This window comes from Syngnathoides biaculeatus, chromosome 18 (genome assembly GCF_019802595.1).
Source record: "Syngnathoides biaculeatus isolate LvHL_M chromosome 18, ASM1980259v1, whole genome shotgun sequence".
Lineage (NCBI taxonomy): Eukaryota > Metazoa > Chordata > Actinopteri > Syngnathiformes > Syngnathidae > Syngnathoides > Syngnathoides biaculeatus.
In genome coordinates, this window is record NC_084657.1 from 14,066,912 (window position 1) to 14,089,636 (window position 22,725).

At 42.7% G+C, this 22,725-nt stretch overlaps 3 protein-coding genes across 7 annotated transcripts in view; 2 read left to right on the forward strand and 1 right to left on the reverse strand.

The window, feature by feature from the left end:
- The first annotated feature begins 345 nt into the window (after nucleotides 1-345).
- On the forward strand, nucleotides 346-9,209 carry LOC133491573 (adapter molecule crk-like). The gene is made up of 3 exons (XM_061802858.1): nucleotides 346-1,030; nucleotides 2,836-3,428; nucleotides 5,815-9,209. The coding sequence occupies exons 1-3, from the start codon at nucleotides 811-813 to the stop codon at nucleotides 5,947-5,949; spliced, it is 948 nt and encodes a 315-aa protein (XP_061658842.1). The 5' UTR covers nucleotides 346-810; the 3' UTR covers nucleotides 5,950-9,209.
- A 620-nt stretch (nucleotides 9,210-9,829) lies between these two features.
- Nucleotides 9,830-16,208, forward strand: LOC133491574 (14-3-3 protein epsilon). 2 transcript variants are annotated; one of them, XM_061802860.1, is made up of 7 exons: nucleotides 9,830-10,153; nucleotides 12,772-12,971; nucleotides 13,063-13,169; nucleotides 13,816-14,022; nucleotides 14,107-14,243; nucleotides 14,367-14,421; nucleotides 15,134-16,208. In XM_061802860.1, exons 1-6 carry the CDS (start codon nucleotides 10,090-10,092, stop codon nucleotides 14,372-14,374), a joined length of 723 nt encoding a protein of 240 aa, XP_061658844.1. In that variant the 5' UTR covers nucleotides 9,830-10,089; the 3' UTR covers nucleotides 14,375-14,421; nucleotides 15,134-16,208. The 2 variants fall into 2 exon arrangements, with proteins under 2 accessions (XP_061658844.1, XP_061658843.1); XM_061802859.1 differs by lacking the exon at nucleotides 14,367-14,421 and having other exon boundaries at nucleotides 9,834-10,153.
- Nucleotides 16,209-18,873: 2,665 nt separating this feature from the next.
- LOC133491575 (glutamate receptor 4) overlaps nucleotides 18,874-22,725 on the reverse strand; it is a 112,087-nt gene continuing 108,235 nt past the window's right edge. For 2 of the 4 annotated variants that reach the window (XM_061802862.1, XM_061802861.1), the window contains exons 16-17: nucleotides 21,300-21,437; nucleotides 18,874-19,103 (exon numbers count right to left, since the gene is read on the reverse strand). In XM_061802862.1, the coding sequence (XP_061658846.1) occupies nucleotides 18,939-19,103; nucleotides 21,300-21,437 (303 nt within the window). In that variant the 3' untranslated portion in view covers nucleotides 18,874-18,938. Of the gene's footprint in view, nucleotides 19,104-21,299; nucleotides 21,438-22,725 lie in introns of those variants that run through there. The other 2 variants (XR_009792439.1, XM_061802863.1) reach the window with 2 other exon arrangements.

The following is a 22,725-nucleotide window of genomic DNA, read 5'->3' on the forward strand; positions in this document are numbered from 1 at the left end:
AAGGGTCACGGGGTTGCTGGAGCCTATCCCATCTGTCATCGGGCAGGAGGCAGGGTACACACCCGGAACTGGTTGGCAGCCAATCGCTGGGCACACGGAGACAGACAACAGTCGCACTCACAATCACACCCAGGGGCAATTTAGAATCTCCTACTAATGCATGTTTTGAAGCGTGTGGGAGGAAAAACCGGAGTTCCGGGAGAAAACCCACGCAGTCACGGGGAGAACAACAAACTCCACACAGGTGGGGCCAGGATTTGAACCCGAGTCCTCAGAACAGTAAGGCAAACGCTTGACAGCTTTGTCACTCTGCCGCCCTCTAAATTAAGAAGCGTGTTCTATCCCCAAAACACTAATAGCAAACATTTCAGTTCATTTGAACCACGCGTCTACTTAATTTCTTTTCCGACGCTTCTCTAGGTTCATGAACGCACCCCTTCCCATTGACCAGGCATCCCTTCCGGTAGATGAGGTCAACTTTTCCCTAGATCCGCCATTTCAGTCCAGGAGTTTTCTTGTGGCACATTAGTTTGGGGCTTCCTTCAGACATTTTATCACACAAAACACTCGTCTGTAATGCTTTAGTCGCGCCACGATAAGATAGCAACCTTCCGCGCGGCTTCGTTGCTCGCGAAAACCCGCCTCAAGTCGTGAGAGTCCACATTTTGTTTTTCCTCAATGCCGGGGGAGCGTCCCTGACCCAAAGTTTTTTTTTTTTTTGTATGAGTTGCGGATAAAATAAAAAAGGAAAAAGAAGAAGCAGGGGGGGGGGGATAAGGCCTTGAGCCTCGGGCCGGTAATCGTTCAGTCATGGCTGGTAATTTTGACGCCGAAGACCGTGAGAGTTGGTACTGGGGCAGGCTGAGCCGCCAGGAAGCTGTTTCTCTCTTACAGGGACAGAGGCACGGCGTTTTCTTGGTGAGGGACTCTATAACCAGCCCCGGGGACTACGTGCTCTCTGTATCCGAGAACTCCAAAGTGTCCCATTATATCATCAACAGCATCAGTAACAACCGACTCTCCGGCTCAGGTAACGCTTTTAACTTGTGTTTCGTGCTGCCAACACCCTATTTTTTCGGAGCTACTCGTGGAACTATTTTAACAATGCCGTCCGACTTGCTAGGCTGTGGCCGCCGTCGCTCCGCCTTCGGCACCAAACCGCCATAGTGGAAAGACCGATTTGAGACGTTTTGGGAACACGGTGCACCGGGTCTCTTCTGGAAACCCCGTGGCACAAGCATACTTTGTTCATTTAACAATTTACAATTCGGCTGGGGGTAAAAACAATAAAATAAATCTGCTCACAATTTGCTTTAAGATAAATTCATAGGTGTAAGGGGCGGTGTAAAGCGGCTGTGCGTTCGCCACCTAGCTAGACTAGCCCATATAGCATTGCAGGAAAGAGGTGACTGCAATGTTTTGATTTTTTTTTTTAATTAAATATGAAAAAATTCAGATTTCTGAAATTTTTTTCGATTGCGCAAAAGTGCTTGACTTCGTGCTAAAGTCAAAAGTTTCTAAATGCAGTTTGGTTGCTGCGGGTGTTCAGGGTGTAGTCCGCCCTTCGCCCGAAGTTAGCTGGGATAGGCTCCAGCTCTTCACCGTACCCTCGTACGGATAAGCGGCTTGGAAAATGGATGGATGGATGGATGGGCTGTTGCATTAAACCCGATAAACATTTCTCATACATTTAATTGCTTATAATTGTAATGAGGTTTGCTAGTTGCCCCAGGGCGTGTACCGCCCCAGCCAAATGTTCAAGATTTTCAAAATGTGATATAATGAAACCTTTCAAAAATTGCAAATCAAAAGTCACAGCTATGAAATATTGACTTGCAATAAAGTTTGACTGTTCCAGAGTAGCATTCTTCATCATAATTTGGTTCTTCCTCTAATTGAAGTTGCCCTTATGATTGTCTGACAGCCAGCACAGGGCGTATCTTGCTTCTTACCCCAAAGTCAGCTGGTCTATCCTCCACTTCACCTTAAGCCTCATGAGGATTATCATTATAGAAAATGAATGGATGCTTGTTTCAAAAGCAAAATCCACGGGTGATGTGGGCCAGGATGATTACTTTGCTAATTCCAGCCTTTTTTTTTTTTTTTTCTCAATTGAACTCGGAAGGGTTGTGCTGTCACAACTGGGTGTGGAGTTGAGATGAGCGCTTGCATTGGCCTCTGTGGAATGTCTGTCATCCAGCCTGGCCGTGCACTCTCGGAGCCCGGCTTCTGACTCTTAAGGATACACTCGTGGCTCTTTATCACAAAACATTTTAATCCGCCTTGGCTGGATTTTATCATGTTGTGTTTCCTTTAAACTTTGCTCTTTCCAGATGGACGAAAGTTTTGGCCTTTCGATTGCGCTATACCACTTCAGCCTACATCCTTGACAGCAGTTATTTTTTTGATGCCACTTCTTATGAGAAGAACACAAAAGTGTGAATGGGTGCTAGAACGTAGAGAGCATAATTTTCTTTAAATAAATAATTTATATATATATATATATATATATATATATAATATATATATATGATTTTTGGGAGGCAGGCTGCACTGGATTCGATTTTGAGGATTTGGAGAATATTAAGTTACACAAGGTCACTAAATGTTGAATCGATTATTGGAAATAATCAACTAACTTGATTAACCATTGAGTCATCTGATTAATTGGAAACTAGTTTAGAAACTAATCATTAAAAAAATACAGTGGTAACTGTTTTCAAATAAGTTATTTTTTTCCAAACAATGAAGTCCGGGGGGGGGGGGGGGGGGGGTTAATCAAGCCTCCTCGAGTCAACGTCCAAGTGTTTAACTAAGCCACCATTCCTCCGCCAGGTCTGGCTCCTCCGCGGTTTCGTATCGGGGATCAGGAGTTTGAGGCCCTGCCGGCCCTGCTGGAGTTCTACAAGATCCATTACCTGGACACCACCACCCTCATCGAGCCCATAACCAAATCCAAGGGATTCGTCAGCTCCTCGGCCGCCGTCCCTCCGCAGCAGCCCGAGGAGGCCGAGTTCGTCCGGGCGCTCTTCGACTTCCTCGGCAACGATGATGAGGACCTGCCGTTCCGCAAGGGCGACATCCTGCGGGTGCTCGAGAAGCCGGAGGAGCAGTGGTGGAATGCTGCCAACCAGGAGGGCCGCGCCGGGATGATCCCCGTCCCCTACGTGGAGAAGTACCGGCCCACCTCGCCCACGGCGATCGGCCCGGGAGGCCCCGTCGCGGGGACGGGACAAGCGGGGCAGGTCGGGAGCGCGGCGGCCGGCGCGGACGGGACAGGGCCTCCCCAGGCCTTGGGTGACCCGGGCCAGTACGCCCAACCGGTGGTTGCCACCCAGCTCCCTAACCTACAGAACGGGCCGGTGTATGCCCGAGCCATTCAGAAGAGGGTGCCCAACGCCTACGACAAGACAGCACTGGCTCTAGAGGTAGGGTTTTTATTTATTTGTCCCCCCTGCACTTCCCTCCCCTCGCCCAGGGCATCCCTGATCTTCACCGTTGTCCTTGTTTGCCTCAGCCGAGAACGCGTCTCCCGCTAAATGGCCTCGTCACGCCTGTGCGCTCTCGCACAAAAGTGGCTTTGCAAATGGGAGCTGACGGCGTACACAGGCGAGTGCATGAATACAACGCTCTGTACATTGTAACGGGAGAGTCTCATTGTGCGACCCAGAGAAGCAAAGCATTCTGGGAGCTGATAGTTCAGCGATCTATCTACCTAGTGATTCCCAACTTCTGTTATCGTGCTGTGAGAAATCATCATGTTCAGATATGATCCTATTTCATGTCATATTCCGAAAATCCTTGTTCATCCACAGATGCAGCTCAAGGAATTAGTGTGAAAATCTTAATTTAGTCCAAAAATGAAAAGGATTTTTCATGCAGAATTTAGGCAGGAATTCGCCTTTAAAAAATTCACCTTAATGAATCTATATAATGTACAAGTTCAGAAAAAAATGAAACTTCCAACCTCATTGAATTTTATTCAGATCTACCTGTATTTATGCAATTAACGTATTATGACTGGGAAAACGATTCACTGTTCTTCCACTAGATGCCAGAAGGTACAATTAACATAATATGCACCTATTGCATATTACCTGGCCCAGATTTTACTTTGAGTAAGTCATTTAAAATGGGATAATTTCAGTATTTACTTTTTGTGGGATTTTATTTTATATTTGGAAAATCTCTGAACTTATGCCACAGAAAGCATTGACACTTAAATTCCGATGAGGTACTCTCAATTTACAAATGTAGTCGGAGCGAAGTGATAAATGGACCACATAGTTATTATTATTGCGTTGAACGGTTAATTACCTTCTGCCAATTACAGGTGCATCTCAATGGATTTGAATACTGCAGTTCATCGCATTTAAGGATTGCGATTCCAAAAAGGAAACCTGTCATTTATACAGATTAATTCATTACAACAGAATACTTTTTATAGGGCCAATAACCCCATTTCCATATGGAAAGCTGTCATTTTATGCTTGCATACCACTAAAAACATAACCAATTGAAAGCAGCCTTAAATGCTATATGGTCATAATGATATTTTGTCCACTCTTACATTCAGTGTGGATTTAAAATAAATACAGCAATAAATTTAAGTCAGGTTATCACTTCTTTACACTTTTGCTCAATCCATATCCATTTGCTGGTTTTCGTGACGTGAATTCAGTCAAAGTGACGGAAAGACACTTTTTGGAGAGAAATCATTTTGTAATACTCTTACAAAAAATAATTTTTGGCAAAGCATTACAAAAAGTAATTGCATAAATAGATTAGAAATATGAAAACAAAGGCAATTTTACAGGAAAGCCAATAACTATGAATATAGTCCAGTTATCACAAGAGTACTTCACATATTAATGAAGTTGTAACGATTTGAAGTCCCGTCGCAGACTGACAAGCGGGATCACTAAGTTGCCATTCTGAGACGTCATAACTGACACTGGCGGCGTAATGCCGACGTGAAACACTGCTACGTGTGCGTGATGTGCAGCTTTAAGCGTCTTCGAGCTGCTGGCGAAGTGACGCAATGATGACAAACTGGATATTTACTGCAATTTGCTGACTTCTTTGTAAAAAAGGGGAATCGGCCCTAAAGTCGGTTGCTTTACAAACATGTTTTGCTTGCAGTATCCTGAAAACAACAACTTTGTGACGTCATAATGTTGCAAGAATATTTTTCATCAAAAAACCTTACAAGATTAAGGCCTAAATATTTCGCAATTTGAGTCATAAATGAGAATAAATTATTACAAAATTAAAATACATTTTGAGAATTTATGCAATATATTTTTTTGTAATCGCAAGTAAAAGTATTTTCACTAGTCTGTAAAATAATGAAAATTGAATCATTTCAAGGAAAGGTTATGGCAATAATCAAAACATTACAATGATTAAAAAGTTGAGGGGGGAAACGAGAGAATTTACAAGAATAGTTTGACATAAATTGGCATTTCACAAGTCAAAATATTTTAAACGTAATTTTACAGAGAAAAAAAGTCATGATTTGATTAAAATGAAAAATGATGACACTAATCAATTTTTTTTCATAAAAAATAAAACGTTAATTTTTTTACTTTAACAATAAAAGTATGACAAAAATACAAACTACAGATCTGAAGAAGGAAGATAGTTTAAGTAACCTTACACGTAATGTTATGTAGAATATGAAACCAATTGCATGAGCCTTTAATTTCATTTTATTTTCTTAAATCCTTGACTTTTCTTTTCAATATGGCCACAAATCTCTTAAGTTTGACTCTTTTGTGAGTTTCTGTACATGTTTTTGTTTTTGTTCGGCAGGTGGGAGACATGGTGAAAGTAACCAAGATCAACGTGAACGGCCAGTGGGAGGGCGAGTGCAAGGGCAAGCGCGGCCACTTTCCCTTCACCCACGTGCGACTGCTGGAACAACACCACCCGGACGACGAGAGCTGAGAAACGCTGGCTGCCAGCGTCCCACCCCTTGCGCATTTTTGTGTCGGGGGTGGGGAACAAAGGAAAAAAAAAAAACCTTCCAGAAGCACACACCTACAAAGCAAATCTATGAGCTAAACGGGTCGCAGGCCCTCGGGGCCAACAGGGGAGGAGCTTAGACAGAACGCCTTCTTTTTTTGATGGACGGCAGAGCTCAGCAGTACGACAACCGTGAAAATATTTCTTCTTGTGGTTGCCGTGGTTAACAGTCAACCCCAAGACAAGACAGTAACACTTTGATTTTTCTCAAGGTATTTGAATGAAAACTGTTTTATGCTTAGGTTTCGCTCCCTGTGATGAATTTATTTTTTAACACAAATGGTAACTTGATTGTGGCTGTTATTATTTTTGTTTTAATCCCTCATTACATGTGCAAACCAAAAAAGTGAATGTTTACAAATCCAGTTTAGGGATGGATGGATGGCTCTATTATTGATAAGTCGATGAAAGCGTGTCTTCAGTCGATGCTAACCGGCTGCACGGTTTGAGGTCTGAAGCAGAACGGGCTACGCTACGGCCACGCCCTCGCAAACAATTCTGCGTGGTGGCATTTCGGCTTCATAAAACTGGCATTATAAGAGGAGTTCAAAACATTCTTTGACAATTCTACAGTTGTTAAATTTCCTTTGCCGTTCGAGGAAATTTTTTACGCCCATCCAGCCAAAGGTTTTTGTTTACTTTATTGGCTGCCTGCCGTTTATTTACTCTGCTAAGATGAACAAAATGAGATTTTTATAAAATGTATCATCTTTGTGACACCAAATATGATGATTGCTGGCCAAACTTCACCTCTGAACGTTTTGTTAGCGACCACATGGCTGCTAAGTTGCTCGCAAAACAGATCTTAGCATCTAATGACTATATGATAAAGAATGTCGTCAAGTCCAACCTTCGTCCAAACAAGTATGGCTAACGATCCCGGCTATATATGCTAAAATTAAAGAAAACAATCTGGGGAAGAAAAAAAAAATCTAGAACAAAAAATGTCTGCAACACCAAGGGCAATGCAAAATTAATTTGCCAAACTTCAGTTGAAGATGAGAGGATGAAAGAACTGGGCCTTAGCATCTCATGATTTTGCCTTGTCGTTAAATTGTAGTTACATGCTAATTCGAGTCTGGCCATACCCCAAACAAATTAACTATCAACGTTATCTAGTTTTTCCCCTGCTGCACTCTAATATAGGATCTGGATGGAATTGGTTGTTGATGGCTCTGGATGTAAATGTTCTCTTAGAATAAATATGAAATTTAGCCAAAGTTGAGTCTTCTGTCAATAAGTTGTATTCCATCTTGTCCTATAGGGTATTTGATCATAGAAATTTGGGCAAATGGCCAACCCTAGTCTGACCAGAACCTGCAAAATCGATTCAAAGATCAAAGTTGTGCATCATAAGCTAATTTTTCATTTTATTAAATGCCTTCCGTTGACTTTTTATTAGCACCGAAATGACTGGGAATGACTTTGTGGCATGCAATCCCAGCCTTAGTACAGGGTGTCTATTTTTGATTTATTTTGAATCCAAGCATTTACTTACCCAACTATCCTTGCTACCTTGCGATTGTTCGCTACACTAAAATGAACAAAAAGCTCTGGGAAGAATTCTTGGCGGCGGTGATGAGATGCGTGAACCTAAAATTAGCATCTGAGGCTCATTCACACTTTGTGTACTTCTAGTATTATTCTGCATCTCATCGCTTACATCTGATTGCAGAGGATGGATTTTTTATTTTTAAATGCCACAATCAAATCTACAAACATTTTGACCATGTTAAGACTGTGAACCCAAACCACATCTTTGACTCAAATTTGACAGGCAGCACTACAAATGAGCAGAAAGCTATTCTGCAATTAAAACATATACACGCTATCTCCAGTTTTGCCAACTTCTAATATGTTGTTTCCGAAAACAAACCCTATTTTGACCAACTCTATCTAGAATCCACTCAAACCAGCACATTGCTACATTTTTCACTTTGTAGTGTCTGGGTTATTTTTAAATCTCTTATGTCAAGTCACACCCAAAAAAAAAAAAAAAAATTGATACACAGTTTCTGTGTCGGTGGGAAAATGCAATCTGTGCTTCCAGGCTGTGCTGAGATGTGTATTACAGTAAACTGGTTTGTTAGCATGTCTGGCATTGTTTGAGGTTTTGGACTACAGTATTTACATAAGAACTGATGAGCTAGTGGCTGAATAACTCGCCAGTCAAGTGTTGCTTTAACAGCTCACCAGCTTGTATTCAAACGAGCTTTATCCAAAAGTATCCCATCAAACTTTTTGTCCTATTTTTTAAATTAGTGAATCACGGAAAATTATTCTGATAAGCATACGAACATACTTTGGGCTAGAAAAAAATATGCCAAGGTGGGGTGTTTGGTTTAAAGGAGTGTTGGGGCTGCAAAAAAAAAAAAATTATGAGGGAAAAAAAAAAGTTTCACCTCTGGTTTGATTCTGATATTGCGGGTTTTGCAACTTGAAAACAGCTTAAAAAATGTGCTACAAATATGACATTTGTAACGAATTTCAGTGTTCCTTTTATGTGAAACCACATTGCGAGCAGAAATACTTACCAGAAGAGTAAATTTGTGATTTTCCTCGGAAAATTATGGAACATTGAGGAAAAAAAAAGGGAACAAGGCATTCATGTTTTATTTGGACAAGAAAACATTTTACATTTAAATGTTCATATTTGAACTTTTTGTTGTAGAAATATTTTGTGTTACTTTTATCCAAAATTTAGAAAAGTCTTTTTAATTTCATTTTGGCATGATCACAATGACAACATTTACACCCCCCCCCCCAGAACCCTAATACTTTGTGGATTAAATGTTTATCTTTTGCCAAGTGAATGCTTAAATATTATGATTCATAACATTTTATTGTTGCCTTGAATAAAACATCTTGAATGGAATGAATCCTAAAGAAACCATTTATGAATCTGTTAATCACGCACCTTAATCCCTTCAATGCTTCCAAAAAATTTAAAGCCCCCACCTCCCACAAAAAAGGAAAAAAATAAATCTTGCAGAGCAGTAAATATTTTGTGCCATTCCAGACCAGTTTTAAAAGACCGCAAATGAGCAAAATGTAAGATTTACCATTTTATTTTGTATATTATCAAGGTGTTATGAAAATATATTTCAACTTGTGTTTTATTTTTCTGTATGATGTTATGTGTAAATAATATACCTGGTCAATAAAAAAAAAATGTACCAAGACCATTGTCGGATTGTTATTGGTTGAAGGGGTGTAATTTTTTTTTTCAAATTTAACCCGAACCCTGGCTAGAAACCATAATTTGAAACGTGAAGACCTGCTTCAAACACCAGTTTGATACAAACAAAAAAGGCTAATTTGATAACCTAAACCCTTGTTTAAAACACGAACCCAGTCTTGAAACCATTATTTGAAATTCTAACTACAAACTCCAGGGCCTGGCAGGAACCGCATTTTGAAAGCTGAATCCTGGATGTTTCAACTTCATTTCGCTTAAAATCCGAACGCAAATATCGACGATGAATACTAATTTATGGCGTCTTCTATGGTTCTGACGAATGTTCACATTTAACTTTAAACCGTAGAGAATCATTGACTCAAAGAAGAGTGATGCATTCTAAAGGTCACTTTAAGGTTCGGTTCCCGCAAAAGTGACGTCAAGAATTGCAATCCGTTTGCATATCTCCCCCACATATCTGTGAAGTTCAAAAGCCGAATTGGAGAGCTGCTTTGACTGTATACGACGCAATCGCTCTTTGTGATTTCGCGTCATGATTACGACATTTATCGCTTGTCTTTGTGTTACTACATCGAAGTCTGGTCATATGGGTGGAGTGGAGTCGCTCTCGTTTTTCACGCCGAGGAGGGTGGAGACGCCCCGGGTTCCCGGATGCTGCTACGACGCCATATTTGCCGCGGGAGCCTGGTGCTTGTTGCTACTCCTCCGCCAGGAATCACCGAGGGGCCTGACCAGTCCTCCCTTCTTTCTCTCTCTCTCTTTCTCTCTCTCCCCTCTTTTCTCCTCCTCCCTCCCTTCGGGACTTTTCCTTTTTTCGAACGCCAACCCCCCTCCGCCACCACCCACCGCATTAGCCTAGCACCATGGCGGACAGAGAAGAAGCAGTGTACCAGGCGAAGCTCGCCGAGCAAGCGGAGCGATACGATGGTAAATTTTATTTTTTTTTTAAATTTCTTACAATTTTGTTGGTAGGGCTCCGACCTTGCTCAAACTCCCCCCGGCTTCCCTCCTCCCTGGCCGATTCGCCCGCCCCCCTCCCCGCGTTGGTGCCGCCGTTCACATGGATCTGCGGGGCTCGATGGCAACAAAATGGCGGACATATATTCATTCGAATAGAATATATTAACGTGTAATAAAAAGAAGCATTCGCGCCCTGGGTGTAGACAGCGGCACTTCTACATTAGCACAGCACACTTGTATGGTCATTTTGCGCTGCATTTGAAAGTATAATCTCATTGCCCCCCGCCCCGATTTGATAGCTACTTGATTAGCCGCTAACCGAGGGAGCTAATTAGCCTGCTAGCCTTTCTTCGTCCTCGTCACGCCGAACTCTGCTCCTGGAATGCAACTCCACGTCTCATTCACACCCGTCAGAAACACGAAACCTTTATCACCGGAGGGCGTTTTTAAGGAATTGTGTTAAATTGTGCTTAAAACAGTATAGTGTACCGTGCCTCCAAGTGATTTATCGGGAGGGGGGGGAGGGTCGTCATGGTCGGTCTTGATGATTATGCGTAATTTTGACAAGTTTACCGGGTTTCAAATGAAGGAAGGAAAACCCTACAGGCTAACTCAAGTTGTGGTTGTAAATCAGGCCCTAGTTTGCATGCTTTGAGCAAGTGGTTACACACCAGCATCGTCATGCATATTGGTGCCTGAGGGTTTTGTGTGGGTGCGAGGGGGGTCCTAAAAGGTGGTCTCGCCCCCCTCACCCAGACCTCAAGCTCTAAAACCTGCCTTAAAACCCAAATTTGAAACCTTTACACTGTTTAAAACTTGAAGCCTCCAAAAATTACAACCCCAAGTGGTCTCGCCCCCCTCACCCAGACCTCAAAAGCTCTAAAACCTGCCTTAAAACCCAAATTTGAAACCTTTACCCTGTTTAAAACTTGAAGCCTCCAAAAATTACAAGCCCATTTTGATGCTCGAGCACTGTTGTAGACACCCCCCTGGATACCCTAACACAGGCTAGGGAAAAAAAATAGAAACCCTGTCCCTGAAATCTTAGATTAAACCCTTTCAAAGGTACCATATTTTACCCAACCAGCTTCGATTGTTTTTTTTTTTTAATGCGAAATATAATTTAAAAGCATCCACACTCTCCTGAGTTCCAGATATTTTACTGCCAGGATGCCTCGCACACATTTTGCAATTGAAAAATATCGCAGCCCAACAAAAAATGTCAGTTATTATTATTGTACTGTATGTACTTCCTGCCATCTAATAGAAGTGCATTTATTTGTTCTGTCACTATGCCTCACTGATTTGAAACCCCAACTTAAAACTCGGGCTGCAAATACCACAGTGACACCGTAGTCCCCACACTGTATAATATTACAGAAAGCTGCAGAAAGTATGTTATTTCAAATGTGCGTCAAAATGCTGGACATGTATTGAATGACTGTAATGTTAGTTAAAAACAAATACAATTGTATAAACTTGTTTGAGATGGGCGCCAGCACACCCGCAGCCCTAGTGAGGATAAGCTGTACGTAAAATGGGTGGCTGGATGGTTGGCGGTATTTTTAAAGAACCCTTTGGCATCCTTTAAAGAAATGTTACAATGCAAAGACGATAATAAAAGATCGCCAAGCAGTCACAGAAGACGCCTCGAAGGTGTTCAGTGTTGTTTTTCGTAGCCGTTCATCTTTTCAAATCAAATATTTGCTCCAATCACATTGCAGTGAATCACCTTGGGACAGTGAAACCGCTTCTGGCCCGCTTCCCAGCACCCTCCCAAGTCCAGAAATGGCCAATGTGCCGGTTCCATTAATGAAGTGCTGATGTCGGGAAATACACTTGCCGGGTTTGCAAACCTGTTAACAGTAACACCCCTGGCATTTTTTTTCCGAGGTAGCAGTGATCGTGTTTGTTTGTCATGCTGATGTTGTTTCTTTTATGAAATGGCGGACACTGGGTCTGACTCGTCTTAACACGAGCAAGGCTAGTTTCTATTAGCAACTGGCTAAAAGCAAAGAGAACATGAGTTAAGTTTAAGTCTCGGGGCTCACTACTCAATTTAATTAGCGACGTGCAGTGGCCACCATCTTTGTGGAATTCTCTTAAAATGACCTATAGATAAAAATGGACAAGTACTCAAAAATCTTCCAACAAATTAAAATGAGCAAAAATATTGCATCTTGAAATTCCATGACCACAGTTCTTCGTACACCAATAATGTAATTTGCACAATTTAGATACCTCTGCATTAGGCTCATATGACTTACTGGTGGATGTCATATTTGAATGAAAGTGTGCTACACCTAACCCTATTTTATACCTCTGAGTGGTGGTGGCATATTGGAATGAAAGTGTTCATCATCTCTAGATGGGGGGTGGATACAGTTATGAGTCTTAAATTTCCCCTATACCCATGTGTAATGTGCACGATTGACTTCTGACAATTTTTTTTTGTGCGGAAAAATATGCATTGTACATGAGAAACGGATGCCGAGGGAGGGCCGACTCTCGTCAGGTAGTCCATCGTTCATTTCTCTTCCCGTCATAACCGGTCTCCGATCTTCTCCGTCCGCCTCCTTTGTTAGAAATGGTGGAGTCGATGAAACGAGTGGCAAGCTTGGACACGGAGCTGACCGTGGAGGAGCGGAACCTCCTGTCGGTGGCGTACAAGAACGTGATTGGCGCCCGGAGAGCCTCGTGGAGGATAATCAGCAGCTTGGAGCAGAAGGAAGAAAGCAAAGCAAGCGAGGAGAAGCTGACTATGTACAAGGACTACCGGAAGCTGGTCAGACCACACGGTTAACACTCATCCCACACGCCGTTGCGGATCTGTTTGCGTCCCCAAACTGATTTCCTGTTTGTCCACGTGTGCGCAGGTAGAGAAAGAGCTGAAATCAATCTGCAATGACATTTTGGCCGTACTGGACCACCACCTCATCCCAGCCTCCTCTACGGGAGAGTCCAAGGTTTTCTATTACAAAATGTACGTTGTTTTTTTTTTTTATTATTTTCCCCTGCAAGTAATTGATGTCCCCTTTAAAAAAAATGTCAGTTACCTTTTTGATTTTATTTTATTTTTTCTCGCGCGAGGGGTAAACTGCAACTATACCACAAAGCAGGGTTGTCCCTCTCGGGACCGATTATGTGCCGGATGTCCTTCCACATGGCGGCCTCCTATCTCTTTGTATCCAGGCTCAGAACGGGCCGTGGCTGGGAATCGAACCCGTGGCATGTACCAATACGCTACGAGTGGAAATATATGACACACTATGGTTCCACTGCAGTTTATAATTTTAATTTCCAAGATGACGCAACCACTTCTTGTAAATAGTAATTATCCACACATACTTCTCAAGTCACTTCAACATAGTTCCTTTGCAGTGAAAGTCGAGTCTTTTCAAAGTCAAGTAGTTCTTTGACACCATAATGCCACAAGATGGTGCTTTTATTCCTTTGGCTTCAATGTAAAAAAATTCATTTTTTTCTTTTTCCCCAGAATAAAAAAAAAAAAATGGGGACTTTGTGGAGGGAGGCACATAACTTCTGTCGTCAGGAAATAATTGAGGATTGGTTCAAATAAAGTAGCAAAAAGTAACTCGTTGACCCTCCGTGTGCGTCGGCGTTTGCAGGAAGGGAGACTACCACAGGTACCTGGCAGAGTTCGCTACCGGCAACGACCGGAAGGAGGCGGCCGAGAACAGCTTGGTGGCGTACAAAGCCGCCAGCGACATCGCTCTCAACGAACTGCCGCCCACGCACCCCATTCGCCTCGGACTGGCCCTCAACTTCTCCGTTTTCTACTACGAAATCCTCAACTCGCCAGACCGCGCCTGCGGGTATTTGCCTGCTGTTTTTTTTTTTTTTTTTTTTTTTTTTTTAAAAGAAGGGCAGGATCTGATCGGCTATGAACGTTCGGGCAGGTTGGCGAAGGACGCGTTTGACAGCGCCATCGCCGAACTGGACACGCTGAGCGAGGAGAGCTACAAGGACTCCACGCTCATCATGCAGCTGCTACGTGACAACCTGACACTTTGGACCTCAGACCTGCAGGGAGACGGTGAGACACGCTTCTGTTTCCACCCCGTCTGTGCCCCTCCCCCAGCCCGCCGTTGGGCAGGATCCACTTCCTGTCTGTCCTTCTGGCCCCGCCTCCTCCTAACCTGTGATCTCTTCCTCGTAGATTCTTAAAGGGGACACCTCCTCATTCTTGCTCCCTCCTTAATAAACGTTGTGTTGTAAGTCTTTCCTCCTCCTCTGCGTGACTTCCAACTTTCCGGTCCCGGCAATTTCTCACCACCTTAACCGGTGCACTCGCGTCACTAACTTGCCCCTCGTTACCTTCACTTGCCCACTCGTCTTTTACTTGCCTTCTTTGTACCTTTTTTAATCCACTATTTTCCTCACTTTGACCGACTTGCTCCTTTCTGTAAATTTCATCGTATTTTGCACGTGTAGAAGGTTGCGATTTCCCGCCCTCCACTAACCCAAACTTGGTTTGCAGCTAATTAACCCAACGGCTTGTCACAAAATGGCAGTTGTGGCGGATGTCGGTACTAAACGGGCTGCTGGATCCTCTTGCCTTTTGTATGCACCAACATGGAGTCCTTTTTTTTTTTTTTTTTTCGGGGGGTGGGGAGGGGTGTCATCTCCATGGTAACCCTTCCACGCTTGTAGATCCACAATGAGAACTTTCTACCTTTTTGCACTTGACTTTCTTTCACTTGCGTCTGTTTCCATTTGTATTTATTTTTGACTACGCTGCATGCATGGACGCATGCTTGATTTTATTTCAGTTTTTCCGTATGTATGTCTGACTTTTTGTTTTTGTTTTTTGTTTTGCCTCTTTCTCACAGTAAAGGAGATAAACACACAGACGCCCTCTTTGCTCACTCTCCATACGTTTGTCTGAGCGTGTTGTCTCCCCCCCCCCCCCATCTTCTTTTTCAGGTGATGAACAGAACACAGAAGCACCGCCGGAAGCGGAGGAAGATGCCCAGTGAGACCCCAAAGGCCACGCCACGAGCCCACAACCCTTCCCTCCCCCGTAGCCCCCTTTCCTTCCTCCCAGCACTCCCTCCACTCTCCATCCTACTCCTCTCCTCCCTTCCTCCCACAACCCTCATCAACGCCTCCACGGTGGGTTTAACCCTTCAATGTGGGGGGGGAGATGTATACTTAATTTGATTTTCTTTTCCTTTTTTTCTCCCTCCCCCGCCTCTTTGATGACTTCTTTGCAAGATTGTGCCCTTTAAGGTCCACGTCCTTTTTTTTTTTCCTTTCTTCTTCCCGTTTTTTTATCCGTTTTATGCTTCATGTCGTTGCCAAGTACGCTTGCCTGTCTTTGTAACACACACATGCAAGAGTTTATTTAAAAGGTGCGTGCATGTGGTGTCGCCGAGCGCTTTCGTTTTTGCAAAGAGACGCAACAAAAGGGAAGCGCGGAACAACTCAAGTGCCCTCGTAGAACCACCTCTGACAGGTCTCATTGTTGGGTGTTTTTTTTCTTTCTTTTTTTTTTTTTTTTTTAAAAAGCGTTTCTAATCATGACAAACGGCAGAATGTCGCCTCTGCTCTTGTCCGCTTGGACCAACCGTCGCGCTTTTGGCAGGGTTCTGTAGTTGTGCTGACGTCCTTGTGTAGTCGTGTGGGAGGCTCAACACTTGATTGTATTATAAAGCAGTTTTGCTCGGGCAAGTTGAACGGGGACAAAAATAAAAACAAAAACAAAAAAAAAAAACAGTTTGGGAAATGGAAGCCTGCTGTATCTTAACCCCCTTCCCTCCCCTCAACCCAGTCCCCAGTTAACTCCTACAGGTTTAGTTTGATTTTATTTTTATTTCTTTTTCTTACACCTCTTCGGTCCTCCCCCCCTCCCCTCCCCTCTTGCTCCTGGTCGGTGTGTATGTTACGTGAATCTGATTTGTACTACTGGATGTTGTCACCGGAGCCACAAGTACCGTCTGTATTCTTTCTGAAAACACGGCATGGAATTAACATTAAACTTCAAACTGAAAGAACGCCATTCTGGCTTGTGCTTAAGGGGTCAACGGTGGTCCAGCCAAAGAGCTACTTAGTACCTGCTCTCTTATTCTCTTTCTCATGTGAGCAACAGAGTAATATCGGCCTGTATGTGAAGTAAAGCAAAGTCAAAACTGTTGTCATAAGATAGAGACACAAAAAAACAAGAAACAGACATGACTTATTTTCAAAATGAGGGGGGCTGGAGAATGTTCAGATTTATTTTCCTTTTGATTTGGGGAAAATCTTGATGGGTTGGGTGGAATTGTCCCTAATATGCGATAACTTATTTAGGGCCAAATTGTGGATTTTTTTAATCTTTTTTTTTTCCCATCAGTTCTTAAAAACAATTTGCTACAGTCCAATTATTATAATTTTTTTTTCAATGCAGTAAAGCCTCGGTTCTCGATCGTTCCCGTTTTCAAACACATCGGTTTTCGAACAAAAATTTCTAAATCTATTCGAACGCTCCCTGGAAATACGGGCGCAGCGCAAGCAGTTCACGCAGCCACGATGCATTTTTTTTTAGCGTCAATTCGAACGCCCCCCCCGAAGAAAACCCGGAAATGACATAACGCGTGCAGCGCAATCACCGCACTTTTGTTATTCTGTATAACGCAGCCTCTGTACACCAACGTGTCGCGGTAGTGGCTGTTGTTTTTTTTTTCTTTTGGAGGACTGCCGTATGAACCCCCAATCATGGCTCCAAAGAAGGCAAGTTGCTTGTTTTTATTATTCTGCTCTTTTGTTAATAAAAGTTTACTAGGCTGGGGGCCCAGTCGCGACAGATACGGCAATGCACTCCCAGCCTAGCGTACACTACTACTAAACCATAGATTTTAAGCAAAAAATGTTTCTTAAATTTTATTATATAAAGTATTTAAATGATACATGTATTTCGACTATGCAGTTTATCAGGAGAAGCTTTAAAAAAAAAAAAAAGCTATAAAAAGGCAGATTTATTTCAGGCTTAGAACAAATTATTTCTTTTTCCATTGATTGTAATGAGAAACATCAATCCGGTTTTGGAACAATTGACTTTCGAACAGTTTTCTGCAACGGATTGTGCTCGAGAACTGAGGCATCGTACTGAACATTTAAAAAAAAAAAAAATTGCATTTGTAAGTGGTACAAGAATGTTTTTCAGCTATTAATATTTTGTTACCCTTGTCGCATACATTGTGGCAGATGGTTAGAGTTAACAGTTTTTATCTTTTGTGTAGATCAATGGTGCTTGGTAACAAAAATGCTTGCAGTATCTTAATGACATCATTTGATACGACAACTGGAAATGTTGGTAGAGATTTGGGGGGAGAGAAAAATCCCGGAAGTGGATAGACATGATTTGCCTTTGCGGGCCACATACCGTCATGTGGCGGGCCGGATCTGGCCCCCGGGGCATGAGTTTGACACCTGTGGTGTAGATTATAATCCAGAAAAATTCGATTGAAGCACAGGGACCACCCCACCCCCTTTTGTTTTGGGGGAGGGGTGGTTTCCAAAGTGATGATTCTATTCGACCAACAATTTCGAGTTCCATGACACTTGTGGGGTTTAGAACAAAAAAAAAAAATTAAGAGCTAAAGGTGTTTTGTTTTTTTTTTTTTCGTGCCACAAAATTTATAGTCAAATATAATCTAGTGTACGTTTTTCCACGTTACAACTCTTGTTTGAGGGGTAAAAGATGTAGCTACACGAGTACTATTGTGTAGAATCCAAAAATGACAAGACACTTCATCACGATTTTTTTACTTAAAAAAAAAAAAAAAAAAAAAGGATCCAAAATAATAACGTACAACTGGAAACCGAAGACGTCGGCGTCCAGATTGAAGATTTGAAGACTCGAAGACAAAGGCAATGAGCGGAAAGGTAAAACAATGCGGCTGTCGCATTTTATTTTTCCCCCAACCCCCCCCCCATAAATGATCCAATGCACACTTTGACGGAAATATTTCAAACCACACTTAAGAGATGATGATGATGATGAGATCTGTTGGGAGTTTAGAATCTCCACACACAAATATGACTAAAAGAGCTACGTGGTTTTGTTTTTCCACCCCCATTTGTTTCTGGTAGAAAATATAGATGAGAGAATGAAGTTATGTTTCCAATTTACCGATTTACATGTTTTTCTTAATTTTTTTTTTTTAATCTTTGAACCCAACAACGTGGGTCGAAAGGGACTCTGCATTCCTTTTTCAAAAATGGATCCGTTAACGTGAGCCAGCTCCCTTTTTTGTCAGTAGTAGTATTGCCGTCAGAAAAACGGAACAAGTATCCACTGCACAGTCTTTGTACATGGTTTAAAAAGCAAGCACGTCCCTATGTACACCTAAATCAATATACATATTTACTTATGTTCACAGTTTCCTATCGTCATTGTCAATAATTTTTTTTTTTTTTGTAATATGGATACAAATCGGAAATCGGGCAATGTTCGCACATGTTGATAGTGAGTGTCCACGGAACATCTTCCCTTGGAAAAATCATCCGAAAAGGAGTTTTTGACTTATAAATGATATCACATCCCAGGTGTCCCCCATGGAGCCCTTCCAGGCCTCATCGGGATTCAAACGGCGCGGCCGCTAGTTTGAAGCAAAAACCTCAAGACAGTGTTCCCGGCAGGTCGTGAGTCGTGAGGCCCGACCAGAACCCCCCCCCCACCCCCCACCCCCCCCCCCCCCGACCCCTCCCTGCTCCTGGAAATTTAAGGCACTTGAGAGGTTTTTGGCTTTCACGGGAGCTCCGAGGAGACCAGGGCGAGGCCCGAGCTGTGGCGCAGTGGCGGCCCGGCGTGGATGGCCTTGGGGCAGTCGGGCGTCAGCACGCGGCCGTTCTCGCCCACGCTGCCGGTGATGGACAGGCGGGCCTTGTTCCTCATGGCTTCTGTAAAGGTGAGCTACAAAAAACACAAAAGTTGAAACGATTTTAAAAATTGTCACATGGCGTCAAGACTTATGATTTTTGCAGATTGGAGTTTGAAGAAAGACTCTAAAAGTGACACTTTTACGGTTAGAAATTTAATGGCGAGATTTTAGTGTTTTTATTGACACGACGACAGCCAAGTGGAAAAAAAAAAATGGCAAAAGTTGATTTTAGTGTACACATGAAATGTTTAACACACTATGGATTTCGATATTTTGACCTAATGTCTCAACACTTTTTATCGTGCTTGGACAAAAACAGTAAAAAAAAAAAAAAAAATACTATTTGTATTTCTTAGGTGTAAAATTTAAAGCAGCTCTTGTTTGCGTTCAGAGTCGAACGTGTTTACAGATAATGTATTTAACGTTCAATCACTGAGTGTTTGGGGGGGGGGGGTCGTATTAAATTTGAAATCTTTCCAAGTAACCATTTTTAGCAACTTTTAGGCTAGCTGTTAATTCACCAGACATAAATGTTACAAATTCAGGCTCTTTGAATTTAGATGTAAAACTGCTGGATTTTAGGGACAGACATTTACAGTTTTTAGCATCTAGATGTTATTTTTTTTTTTAAAGAGTTTTCTGTTCATCATAAGCAATCTTACAGACTAAAGTATTGAAAATGATTACGTGAACCTTGCTAATGCCATTTTGATTCCAGGGTTTCTTTAAATGAGACTGCTTTTTCTTTTGTTCAAACATTACCATTTGTTAGACTTTTCACGCGTTTTTGATACTCTATGCCGTACAAAAAAAAAAAAAAATCCAGATATTAAATCATTTCGAAAATGTTTTAGATGTGAATGTCATGATTAGGGTTGTCCACAAGGGGGCGGCATTTCACCACGAAAACGAATTGTGAGCCCAATTTCTCTCTATGAAAAAGCCTCTATGTTGTCACAAATCAATATGTACGCGTCAAAACTCCAATCTGCTAACAACGTGAGATGTACAGGCTTCGCTTTTCAGATGTAAGACATTGTCAGGAAGGTAGGCTCATTCGGAAGTAGATGAGTGCCACCGGGATTTGAATTTGAAAAGTAAAGTGACCACATTTTCAAAAGTTACCAATTCAACTGGCTACAATTCGCTGTCTAAAATTCACCGTCTGTGCCGCCAGGTACGTTTACTTCTGGTCAGAACAGAACAGCCAGCCAATCCATTTACGTTTTCTTAGTATGTGACGTCACGTGACTCAGAAAGCGTAACTGTGATTGGCTGGGTGTTCTCCCTGGTGGCACAGACGGTGAATTTAAGACAGGGAACTGTAGCAACGATTGAAAACGTGACCACGTTACATTTCAAATTCAAATCCCGGTGGCACTCATCTACTTCCCAGAGGCTCAGTTAGCAACACTTTACCACACGCGTATTTGCACAGTTGCAGGCCGGGGGGGGGGAGGCAAAACCGGGGAGCTGACTTAGCGACACTGAAGCTCACGAAGACCATTTTAGCTGCTTGATGGGGGGGACACAAAGAGACACGTGGGACAAACATACCTAACGCCATTCTCCAATTAAAAAAAAATGAATAAAAATGTAGCACCCAATTTGTGATAATACTTAATGCATCTTTACCAAGTATTTAAAAGTAAAAGTATTCTCGCAGTAACTATTGCTGAATTGAGACTAGTGGAGTGATTCTATGCATGTAGTGCGTACAGCGACCCCCCCCCCCCAAAAAAAAAAAAAAAAAAAAAAACTTTGCCCAACTTTTGTGTATGTACTGTAGTGGGTGCACTAGTAGAATGTCTCGAGAAAAAGGGCGCACTTGTCGAAAAGTGCTTCCGTAACTCACCACTTCCTGTCCCACGGACAAACGGGGGGGAAAAAAAAAGACCAGGACGTCACATGAGCACACGGCGGAGGAAGCCACTGGTCACCACAGACATGTAGCTAGCGTGGGGGGCAAGGGTCAGGGGGTCAGGAGGGGGCGTGTACGGGCGGGTGACACTTACAGTTGCCTGGAAAGGGGAGTTAGTAGGGGTCGAATGGGCTGAAGGGGTGGGGGCAGGGGTTAAGGGGTCTGCATACGATAAAACGGACTACACGTTATGAGCGTCCTCGCCGGTGCCGTAACCACCGAACGCCTCGCTAAGTTCAGCTAAGTCGGGGATGCTGGGCCTTGGGGCGGGGGGGCTCTCGGGGGGGTGGAACGGGGGGCAGTCCACCTTCATTCGCTTGGCCTCGTTGCGGGACTTGTAGCAGAACTCGATGAGGGCCACCAGCATGGCCAGGCCCAGGCCCCCCACCAGGATGTAGAAGACCCCCGCCACGTTGCTCAGACTGAGGGCCTGGGATGACTTGTCCTTGTGGGGGGAGGGGAGAAGAACAAGGACAGGTGTTAGCGTGCAAAGCTGGGGGGGGGGGGGGGGGGGTTGTCAGGCATTTCATGCAGATACAAACACCGAGATACTTGAACGCCGACCGTTCTGTGTGCCGACGTGCCACACGTGCAGTACTAGAACCAAACCGATCGACTGAATTACTAAAATTATCAGGAAAAATATGTCGCACAAAACCTCGGACTTCCAATTAGTGCGATTTTTGCCTTTCGACTTTCTTGTTCATAGAGTTCTGTTTTCATTGCTTACATACGTTGAATTGTTAAGATTTTTACAGATTGTTTTTAGCCTGGGGAAATTTTAATAACCTAATTTTTTCATTATTTTTTGCTCGTCAGACCCTAACCCTGCTTAAAACGGAAATGTTTTTACTGTTTTGGAACCGTTTTTACATATGTCCATTTTTTGCAGACATAAATGCTTTTTAATGTAATTTATTTATTTGACCCTTTTTTTTTTGCAGACTATTTTTTCCGGAACTGTCCCCCCCCCCCCCCATAATAATATACCAGTTTTAGCATTTAATTTTCCCTAGCCCAGGATGTGATGCTGTGATGTTTTTAGATTACCTCTTTTAATATTTTTATGTGCTATACTACCTTTTCTCATAAATGTTTTGTACAGATTACTGTTTTAAGGGTGCCGATGTAAATTTTTCATTTAACATTTTTATGATTTTTTTTTTTGGGTAACTGCTTTGAGATGTTTCCATTATTTAGACACATACGTTGTTAGACTACAATATAAATATTTTTACGGACCTCCCTTTTTCATAACTGCTTTTTAAAAAAATTAAGTTATTTTTCCTGTTCTTTTTTAGACGAAACATTTCACATTAACATTTTGACCAACTGCTGTTTTAAGCTGCAGTTGTTGTCATTATGCAAGAGGCTTATCCTTACAAGGGTTGCGGGAAAGCTGGAGCCTGTCCCAACTAGTTTCGGACGAAAGGCGGACGACACCAGTCAGTCGCAGGACAGATATCGACGCCGACACTGAGCGGGAATCGACCCCACGCTGCCTGCACCAAAGGCAGGCGTGTGTACCACTACACCATCAGCGACTTCTGCTCTTTTGAGCATTTAACATAAATATTACTACAGACTACCTTTTTTTTTGGGGGGGGGGGGGGTAAATGTTTTTGACAGAGGAGCAATTAGAAATCAAAAGCGTGAAAGTTTTCATGGACTACATTTTTTTAAGCATATATATATATATACACGCACACAATACGGATAGAGATTGTTATATT